General features: G+C 35.4%; 1 protein-coding gene across 2 annotated transcripts; it reads left to right on the top strand.

Moving 5' to 3' along the window:
- Window positions 1–2,677: 2,677 nt before the first annotated feature.
- Window positions 2,678–10,322, top strand: LOC120001409 (inorganic pyrophosphatase TTM2-like). 2 transcript variants are annotated; one of them, XM_038849728.1, is made up of 12 exons: window positions 2,678–2,886; window positions 4,559–4,919; window positions 6,402–6,516; window positions 6,808–7,003; window positions 7,104–7,217; window positions 7,362–7,535; window positions 8,031–8,225; window positions 8,408–8,530; window positions 8,600–8,721; window positions 8,933–9,053; window positions 9,186–9,458; window positions 9,635–10,322. In XM_038849728.1, the coding sequence occupies exons 2-12, from the start codon at window positions 4,583–4,585 to the stop codon at window positions 9,851–9,853; spliced, it is 1,989 nt and encodes a 662-aa protein (XP_038705656.1). In that variant the 5' UTR covers window positions 2,678–2,886; window positions 4,559–4,582; the 3' UTR covers window positions 9,854–10,322. The 2 variants fall into 2 exon arrangements, with proteins under 2 accessions (XP_038705656.1, XP_038705657.1); XM_038849729.1 differs by lacking the exon at window positions 2,678–2,886 and having other exon boundaries at window positions 4,792–4,919; window positions 6,437–6,516.
- The last annotated feature ends 617 nt before the right edge of the window (window positions 10,323–10,939 follow it).

Genomic DNA, 10,939 nt, shown 5'->3' with positions numbered 1-10,939 from the left:
CGGTCATGCAACATTTTTCAATGCATGCAAGTAGAGATGTACAATTTATAAGAAATTAATGCACCGCAGTGACGACTGCATTAAAAAAAATCATATATGGTATGGAACCGAATGAAGGGGTGCAACCCAACTGCATCTATCGAACGATTACTTGCGATTCATTGATTGGCACTTAGAGGGAAATTTTTTTATACAATTGCCTTAATCTTCTTCAACTTATTTGTAATGGACATGGACATTAATTTGTTTTCAAATCAATTAGCTTCTTAATTCAACTTATTTGTATGCGTGTAGGGATGGTATTGCCCTATTATTTTGAGGGATATTAATTGATTGGTTAGGTAGGCGTAGCATAATACTCGTGTAATAGCGTTCAACGACGTTTGAATTCTATTGCTTTTGGTCAATGATCGAGATATATATATTGAAGTGAAAGATAGTGACATATGTATATATATATATACACACATATAAATGACTTCTCTCATGCCTATCAATTTTACATATTTGTTTTTCAATTATAGATATAATGGGTCCCATGACAAATGATGGTCCGAATTTTTATTATGTTTTATTACAGTCATTAAATTTTAAATGCATAAAATTGGTGTGCATGTGAGAATTCAAACATCACAACAACTTGAGATAAAACATTGTCTTAGAAACATTATAGCAATATAAGTAACTACTCATAGTCGTCTGCCTAATCTTTATGCTGTTGGAGAGGATGCTTTTGGGTTTTGACATGTGATGTTCCAAGCGTGTAGGAATCAACTAGGTTGTAAGTTGCGACATTCATTGCCATTAACGTGTCCTTTTCTTCCTTTGCAATATATATAATATAAAAATTCTCTTATGTGGATCAAAAAATGTGGATCAAAATCCAATGATTGTAATAAAACATAATATAAGTAGGGGCCACAAATTTATTATGGGACCCACCACATTTATGATTGAAAAACAAGTCCACAAAGTTGGTCCACATTTTTAATTCACATAGGAGAATTTCTATATATATATACATGCTCTTGTGTGTTACAGTATAAATTTGGCTCTTGGGTGGATGTAAATGAACTGAATCGAGCTGAGGTTTGCATTATTCATGTTCGTTTATTAAGAAAATTAGTGAGCAAAAGTGTCAAGGTACAAACGTACCAGGTAAGGCGTAGACTTTGGCATCTGACAATGCGTAGTGTTGGCAAACAAATTAAAATTTAGTATACATGCTATTTTAAAATATTATAATGTTAGTATATATATTGTCCAAAATAATGTATTTAATGTTAGTATATATGTTGTCCAAAATGCTGTGACTATTTGATTCAATTTTTCTTAACAACATTTATGCTGCCTAAAATGTTGTGACTATTTAGTTCAACTTTTTATGATATCATTTATAATGCCTAAATTGTTGTAACTATTTGGTTCGATTTTTTATGATAACATTTATGTTGTCTAGTTGTGATACATTACATACGAGGGCATTACACAATTCATCATAAAATAGAAGCAATATATTATCAAATTGTTACACATTTGTAGACATTCACACTAAAAAATATTACATATAAAAAATTAAATAATTTTTTTTTATTTTCCATTAAAAACTTGTCTGGCAATTGAATCCCGAGAATTTTTATGTTTGTATCTTCAAGCACAAAACCCTAGTTGAAATTGATGATGAAGAAGAGTCGTCGATGCTTTCTTTTTTTTGCTTTAGTTCACTGCTCATTAGAGAGCTGTAACCCCCTAACCACGCGAGAAGCATAGTAGTGAAGATTTAAGATAATAGCAGGGTATTTTTAGAATATGACTGAAAGTGATGGGATATTTTGGGGGTTAAAATTAAGAAATGTTTCTCAAATGGTTGTCCCATAAACAATTTCAGAAATATTTTTAAAAAATGCTGCCTTTGTGGCCGTTTGGGAGTGCTGTGAATAGCTGTGTTGTGCTGTGAGGTATAAAACTGTGGTACTGTGAGGTGAGTTCAAACGTAGAAACTGTTTGGCGTATTACTTTTAAAACTATGGTGAGGTGCATTTGGCGTAGCTAAATTCTAGTTATATTAGATGACTAATAATATTAATATAAAATCACTTAATGTTTATATTGTACATTAATCTAAAATAAAGTACTTGACCTAAAGTACTTTACATTACTGTATAAAGCATTTGGGAGTGCTTATATTTTGATGCTGTGAGGTGAGTTCTGCTGACAAAATGCGTTTGACGTATCACAAAAAAACTGTGGTGCACCTCACCACAGCCAAGAAAAGCAATGCAAACACACTGCCAAACATAGTGTGTTCGTTTGGGCGTGCTGTGCGGTGAGGTGCTGTGAGGTCTAAAACTGTGATGTTGTGAGGTTAGTTCAAATGCGAAGCTGTTTGGCGCATCACTTTTAAAACTGTGGTGCGGTTCTGAGAGGTGCGTTTGACGTTAAATTACGATTATAATAGATGACTAATAATATTAATATAAAATTACTTAACGTTTACATTATACATTAATTTAAAATAAAATAATTAACCGAGCTAATTCAACTTACTATTTATGTTCTTTCAAATACGCGTTTTGATTGCGCTATGCTAAATGCCAAACGGACCATTATGGAAACAAAATTTAAAAAATCGGAAATTTTGAATATAAAATAAGAAAATAAAAAAAAAATCAAAGTATTTTTAATCCTAGGGGAAACTCTTTTGCAGTGCTGAATCTCCAGAATTCGCACTCCCCCCAAAAATCTCGAGAAAAATCCAATACCTTCCTAACATATTTATATACACCGAGAAACGAACCCATCTCGGAATGTACAGGCTTCTTTGTTTTTAATCGCTCAACTAACTGTTACTGATTTGCCGAAACAGAACTGACTCACTGTTACTCGGTTAGTACTCGCGCCATCTTAGTCTTCTCTGTTGTCTTGATTTTGATGCATTTTTCTTCATGATGTTCTTGATTTGCCATTCAGCTATCTGGGTATTTTATGTTTCTATCTTTTTTGATTGGATAGTTGATTTACGGTTTGCTTACGGCGGTTCCTAGATCCAAACAAACGATTCGCACAGAGTTTCTAGACCAGTTGTGGGGTTTTGTGATGTGAATATTTGTTTTCTTTTATGTTTTTCTTATCTGGGTATGTTTGCTTTTTTTGCCATTGAATTTTGTAGGTGATCGTCATTGTTTGCTTTGCTAGTGGTTGGTATTAGTGGAACACATACTGTTTTTATTGAGTGACGCTAGAAAGAATGTATTTGTTTGTATTTTTATATCATATATTGATCATTCTTTATGATATAGCTTTGGTTTTTCCTCAAAAAACATGTCCTTACAGTTCAAAGAAAAGTTATAGAATCCAGGGCAGCAAGAAAAAAACTGTTTCTTTGGAACCATTAAATTAAGCGTCCCTTGATGTGTTGACGATAAATGTGAAAAGCTCTGTGATTCATCTAAATATCTAGAATCAGAAAAATATGACTGCTGGTATAAAACCTTTGCAGTACAAATATGCTAGTATTGTGAATATTTTGATATGGTCACTTATATTTTTTCAGTATGACTTTCTAATGTTGTTTGTGCGTGCTTCAGGACTGACTAATAGATTGTTGAAATTTTGTTTCTTATGAAACTGTCGCTCGCTTCTCGCTTCTTCATCTTTGCATCTTGAAAGATTGAGGCATGCCATAGTTCAGGCCTAGTGAAAACTTAGCACTTTTTCGATTTATGTCAGACCATATTTTTAGTTCTCGAGTCTTTGGCTATGTCAGAGCAGGCCAGAATGCTTCAAGGTTAGTGATTATCTTTGAGGTATCCTGTGGAAACCCATGAGCATGCTAGCATGTTTGGAAGCCACAAACATGGCGTGGAAAGAAATGTGAGTGGCTTATGCAGCATGGTCTTTGTGCTCGACTTGTAACCTAATTCTTCTCATATTAGGTGAACTTATTTCGTGAGTTACCTCACTTGTCTATCTGGTAGATTCTTGCTATAGTTTGAAGACATATATCAGCAGTCAATAAGGCATTTGTTTTCTAACTTTAGTCCCTTGAACAAGACCTTTTTCCCATGGAAAATTCATTTCCCCAAACCCAATCGATTCCCCAGTCATATTTCTGTTAACTTGAGACCTAGTCCTTTCCCATCTTGCAGATTTCTCTCTTTCAACTGATATGTACTAGATGAGGGATCTGTATCATATCTGAACAAGATATTAGATAAAATTTTAGTTTGGCACTGAGGGTATTTATTTGTGATCTAATATGTGTTTTGTTATATTTTTGTGGATGAATATCTTTGTCATATATATGTTTTTGACAAAGCATATACGACTAAGTTATGCAGAAAGATATGTGATGGAACATAAAGAAAGTATCATATTTAATTTATAGTTAGTGCTTGCTATTTGTAGAAGCTTTTGCTTCTGCAACTGGCTAATTTTCATATTTAATGCTTTCTGCCTTTGAAGGGTTTTTTTTTTTTGTTTTTACTTTTGCAACTTTATTTATCCAAACTTTTTTAATTGGTTCATTTTTTTTTTTTAAATATTTTTATCATATCAGTGAGGGGCATCTGCATAGACTGAAATGGCTCAAGATACTTCTGCTGCTGAATCACAGCAAAAAAGGACTGGTCTCTTGAAGGATCAAGTCCGGTTGGTCAAGAGAAGGGATTCCGATCGTTATGAGATTGTTACAATCCAAGATCCTTTGTCATTTGAGAAGGGTTTCTTTATTGTTATCCGTGCATGTCAATTGTTAACTCAAAAGAATGATGGAATAATATTGGTGGGTTTAGCGGGTCCTTCTGGAGCTGGAAAGACGGTATTTACAGAAAAGATACTTAACTTTATGCCGAGCATTGCTGTCATATCAATGGACAACTACAATGATTCAAGTCGAGTTGTCGATGGCAACTTTGATGGTAATTTGGTATTTTTATTCGTTTTCTTCATGATTAAACTTGATATGCTTGGGGATAAGTGCTTGTTTGGAAGCAATCTTTTGTTTTAGTTTTCTTTTTTGAATTTCTTATGGATTTTTAAGAATAATGTAGTTGATACTTTGAATACTCCATTCTGTCCCTCAATAAAATTGTTGCATCTTGAAATAAAAAATATTATTGAATACTCTGCTTGGAAGGGTTGTTTTCTGACATGCAGTAGAAGTATTTATGACAATCCTCTTCCAACGATACACATTAGGTTTTGAAATGAGAAGCAATTTAAAACAGTTGATGTATTGTTCGCTAATACAACTTTATAGCATGCATTAGCATTAGAGAACTCGTGAACATATTGCAGGTTATGGTTATGAAACTGATGCAAAGGAGTTCCATTGGTCATTCCAGTGTCAGGAAAATAGGATTGAAAGCTCTGGTAATTTGTGTTTATGTTTGTCAGGCTGTCTGAAAAGGTAGTCTTTGGCTCTTTGTTTGGTTGATGACTCGAGACTAAATCTTCTCAACTTATATTCCACCAAACACTAATATGAATGCAGTTAAAGTGGTTCTAGTTTTCATTTCATGATTAGATCCAAAAGAAGCAGGGAGGTCAATTATGGCTGTCAGTTTTTCTTGTTTTCTAGGGTAATAAGTTTTTTTTTTTTTGGATAAGCAGCAATTATGTAAAAGAAGCAACAAACGGAGTACAATAGGGCTTCTGGTGGGATGGCCTAAGATAGATACATGCTTTTTCTAGGGTAATATGTAATGTAATTGTACCTTACCTTTCCCCTTGAGGAGGTTTTTTTAAGCTTGTTTACACATTCTGTTAACATCAGTTATGCGTTCTTTAGAGTTCCTTGCCTCATGTCACTCATGTGGTATGTTCCCTTATTTTGTGATGATTTTTTATGCCTAAATATTCAACCATTTTTTCATCAAGTTTGTTCTCACCCTTCGAGGTCTTTATTTACCCTGCCTTTGTTGATTAGCTGAATTCTACAGCTCGTTGAGTTTATTGGTAGTTTTTCTTCTTTGTTCTCTGAACTGAATCAGCTTGTTGAATTGGGTACCAGTTGTTCTCCAGTTCAGGTCCTAGGACAAGTTATATTCTATTTTCTTAGACTTGGTGGGAATTTAAAAAGTTAAAATGTTGAAAAAAAATGCATTTTCACATTTGACTCTTTTTTCTTTTTTTTTTTAAAATCTCATACCGAATCACTACATCACAATGACTGGCATTCCAGTTTGCATATTAGAAAGCACGTCCTGCTTTTGAAAAAAAAAAACCCCTCTTTAAAGGCAAACGTTTTGCCTCTGTATTGAATTAATTATAAAGGTTTCAAGTCTTGATATTGGTTTCATCATAACCGAATGGTTACATTTCCTTGATGTGCATTGCTATGCTAGTCCTGAGGGTTTGGCTCTTGTTTTTTTTTCTTTTTCTAATACCTTTATTAACAGATCCACGGCTAACAGACTATGACACCCTTCTTCAGAATCTCCATGATTTAAGGACAGGAAAAGAAGTCCAGGTTCCGATCTATGATTTCAAGTCGAGCTCCCGTACTGGCTACAGGTTGATTATTGCTCAATGATATAAATATGAACACCATTACTATTTTTATACAACGAACTAAAATAGAGATTCAATCATCGGAGCAATTCCACAGGAAATTAAATGTGAGGACTAGGGTAACCGTGGTTTTTGTTGTTGTTGTGGACCTTGTGGATTTTTCTTTTGATTATTTGTTTCCTTCATTTTTTCAGAAAAAAACACTGCAAAATTATTGTATTAGGACTTGTTGGTATATTTTAAGACATTTTAAACCTACTCTAACCTAACAATGCAGTAATGCACCATTGACAGGACTCTTCAGGTTCCAAGCTCTCGTATAGTAATAATTGAGGGCATCTATGCCTTGAGCGAAAAGTTGCGACCTTTGCTGGACCTTCGAGTATCTGTCACAGGCGGAGTTCATTTTGATCTTGTCAAACGAGTCCTACGGGACATACAACGTGCTGGTCAAGAACCAGAAGAAATAATTTATCAAATATCTGAAACGGTTTGTTTATGATCTGATTTACGATTATGATATATTTGAGTATGAATTGCATTATAATATATAGCTATACCTGAAATACATATTTTTCTCACTTATACAGGTATATCCAATGTACAAGGCCTTCATTGAGCCAGATCTGGAGACAGCTCATATTAAAATTAGAAACAAGTTCAATCCATTCACTGGATTCCAGAGCCCAACTTACATCTTAAAGGTTAATGACTTAATATCCCCTTTGGTTTTCTATTTCTTTATCTTATCAAATTTTCATGCTTATACTGGTCTTTTCTACTAACTAATCAGTAATTTTGGTGGATATTTCTTTATCGACGATGATATCTGATTTATTTCTTTGTAGTCAGCAAGAGATGTAAAACCTGATCAAATCAAGGCTATTTTGTCTGAAGAAGGTACAGAAACAACAGAACAGACTTATGACATATATCTTTTGCCACCTGGTGAAGATCCAGAATCTTGTCAATCATATCTAAGGATGCGAAATAAAGATGGAAAATACAGTCTCATGTTTGAGGTTTGTCTCCAAATTTTCACCCCTATCAAAATTTCTGGTTCAGCAAACTTGAGTAAGCATCTTACTTTGAGGAATAATGAGGTCCTTAAAAGTAGACATGCACAAGCTCACCAGTCAACCTGAGGTCTTAGAGGTCTCTCTTATTTGTTATTTGAGCAGTTAGTGGCTTCTCCAGCAAAATAACAGACATGATAACATTTAAGGAGTTCATATAATCAGATCTGTTTTGTATGTGTGTGTGCACGCTCGTATTCAGTCCTAATGTACTGTACATGATACAATCATGTATACATATCTTAAATTGATTGACAACATAGGGTGGCATGAATTTGTAGTTGATTGCAAAAGATCCCTCGTCTTCACTTTGGGAGGATGTCTGTGTATTCGAAATATACTGCCTAGTCCTTGTGGGTTGATCTGGATGCCTAAATGTTGGATTTGACCAGAATGTTGATAGTATTATCTGATAAGATTAGCTGTACTTTCGATTTTCAGGAATGGGTAACAGATAGTCCATTTGTCATATCACCAAGGATCACATTTGAAGTAAGTGTGCGTCTACTTGGTGGGCTAATGGCATTAGGATATACAATAGCAACGATCCTGAAAAGGAGCTCTCATGTATTCTCTGATGAAAGGGTGTGTGTGAAAATTGATTGGCTTGAGCAACTAAAGCGTCAGTATATTCAGGTACTAAATAGTTTCTTCAGTTGTATCTACTTTCTAACAGGTTGTTACCATGAAAATTTTTACCATTGTAAAACCAGTTCTGAGCTATTTTATCTAGTCTATGAATCAAAAGGTACTTTGCTTCCTTTTTTTTTTCCCTTGCTATTTTCAACATCTAATATGACCAAATGTTTTACAAAAAGGTGCAAGGGAAAGATCGTTTAGTTGTACAATATATTGCGGAGCAGCTAGGTTTGGAGGGCTCATACATTCCCCGTACCTATATAGAACAGATTCAACTGGAAAAACTTGTAAATGAAGTTATGGTAAGATGACTTCCACCCTTATTATGCCTCTCTCTACTTTTATAGTCCTGATCCTTGGTCATTTTGCAGGCATTGCCAGATGATCTGAAGACAAAGCTAAGCCTCGATGAGGATATTGTATCAAGCCCCAAAGAAGCACTTTCGCGAGCCTCTGCTGAAAGAGCTTCCATGCGAAATAAGAATCTCAAAAGGTGTGTTCATTGTCCCATCTCCATAGGTGTACGGTGTACCAAGCATTTTTTACTTCTCCTTTCTCTCAACCCACCTCCTCCAGCATTGAATTTTATCCTCTCTCTCTTTTTCCCCCTTGTTATTCTTTCTTTTTGTGTTCTGCTATTACTTGTAACGCTTCTGCTTTACAAGCTGGCTTCCTTTCTAATGATCACTATTGACATTGAATAGTGGAATGTCACATTCGTACTCAACTCAAAGGGACAAGAATATGTCCAAGCTTACTGAATTTTCTTCAAACAACCGAAGGTTTGGTGACAGGACCACAGAAGCTGCAACACTAGCAAATCAGGTATGTACTTGAGATATCTTCGGTTTGTATTGTTTTTTAGGTCTTTTACAATTTGTTCTTTGCTGTTTTGCCACGGGAGTGGTGAAACAAGTTGGATCTCTACTGTTGAGCATCTAAGTTTTCACTTTGTAGGGAGTCATCACTCAACTTTCAGAGCAGATGTCCTCACTGAATGATCGAATGGATGAGTTTACGACCCGTATTGAAGAATTGAGCTCTAAATTAACAAGCAAGAGAAATTCTCCCAGCCAACAAAACATGGCTCTCCAAGCTGAAGCCTGCAATGGTTCTGGTCCCACATCTTACTTTATAACTGGTCTGGGCAATGGCTCCTTGACAGGATCCAAAATGTCCAATTCTTTATCTTCCTCTCAATTGGCAAATGAATTGCCTTTAATTGAAGAGGTGCAGTAGCTACTCTCTCTATTCCTCCTGTTTGAAATTTTCATTCCCTATTCAGCATCCTTGGCGATTTGGGTGTGATATATATAGTTTTCAACTTAGTTGCATAAGTAGTCACTTTCCAATTACATGTCCTGTTGGTTGCCCACAATTTTCTGATCTTTTTCTCATTCAATCAGATATCTGGAATTGCACGAGGACAGCGGCAAGTTACACATCAACTGGACAATCTGAGCAATCTGATACGTGAGAGTATGGGGGAGAGGCATTGCCAAGTAAGATCAAACCGGAAAAGCATAATTCACGACAGCGAACCTATCAACGTTCCTTTCTTGCTAACGCTAGCGATTGGTGGTTTAGGAATTTATTTGTTGAGGGGTTTTCTAAACCGAAATTGACTTCTGCAAAAGGTTCAGCTTCAGATTCTTGGTCTCTTGATTGTCCTTTGGCAATTAGGTCCCATTAAATGTTTTGCACTAATGCCCTTCTTCTGTGCGGGGAAGACAGTCATACCAATTGGTCTGGTCCTTTTGACTGACTGGACTAATTTATGTCTATGAGAGGAAAAGAATGAAAATAATAGCTCTGCAGATTAAAGTGTCCAGGGTTTACCATGTAGGACGGGTAACAGTGTGTTGGATGGGTTATTCGTCGTTGGGCTCATGTGCTTGCGGGGCGTTGGTTTCATTGGGCCGTGAGCCTGCCTTCTCTTTGGGTTGGTTTATTACTCATTTTATTAGGCCTGTAGCCACCCTTTGCCTTCGGCTTTAACTGGGGTATGTCCCTCGGACTTTGTACATGTTTATTTTTTAAGGCAATTCTTGCTAAAAAAAAAGGGTTATCCGTTATTATTAAAAGAGTAACAAACTAAATTCTCTAAATTATATTTGGATAGATGTTACAAACACCCTATGTTATATCCAATTCCTTTCGCAGAACGAACTTTCTGATGAGGTGGAATTTACGCTCAATATGTTTTCTTTTACCAGGATAACGAGATTCTTTGTTTTAAGCTATAACACCTATATTGTCACACACTATACTGTTATAGATCTCTCAATGCCAAATACTTCTGGTTTTGGTCAATTCTAAGTGCAACTTCTAAGAGTTAGAGAAACATCTCAATGGTTAAATTTATCTCCTGTGAGGTCCTTCCATCTATATGAGGGAGGTGATTTTAACCTCTGACAATGAATAAAGAAAGGGATGGGGGATGGTTGTCAAAATTTTTGACAGGAGGTGTACCTAAAAATAGCGTAAACTACGAGGGCTGTCTGTCTGTCTGTCTGTGTATTCATATATAGAGTCAAATTGTCAATACCAGAAAGTTGCATTGTTCGAACAAATCATGATTAGGGTTTCCACCTCCACCCAGTGTTGTTCCTAACCTTAAACGTAGTACACTCGATTGGGACATAATAGTATTGGATTGTAGTAACATATTGCTGAATTCTTCTAGCAGCCTACCTAACATTGCTGCTACT

Source organism: Tripterygium wilfordii, chromosome 7 (assembly GCF_013401445.1).
Source record: "Tripterygium wilfordii isolate XIE 37 chromosome 7, ASM1340144v1, whole genome shotgun sequence".
NCBI classification, from domain to species: Eukaryota; Viridiplantae; Streptophyta; class Magnoliopsida; order Celastrales; family Celastraceae; genus Tripterygium; species Tripterygium wilfordii.
The sequence above is the reverse complement of the archived record's forward strand: the minus strand, read 5'-3'. Positions and strand labels throughout refer to the sequence as shown.

Coding starts and splice junctions, on each gene's coding strand:
- LOC120001409 (XM_038849728.1), top strand. CDS start 4,583: ATGGCTCAAGATACTTCTGCTGCTGAATCACAGCAAAAAAGGACTGGT. Junction 4,920..6,401: donor TGTCGATGGCAACTTTGATG/GTAATTTGGTAT, acceptor CTTTATTAACAG/ATCCACGGCTAACAGACTAT. Junction 7,004..7,103: donor TTTATCAAATATCTGAAACG/GTTTGTTTATGA, acceptor TCACTTATACAG/GTATATCCAATGTACAAGGC.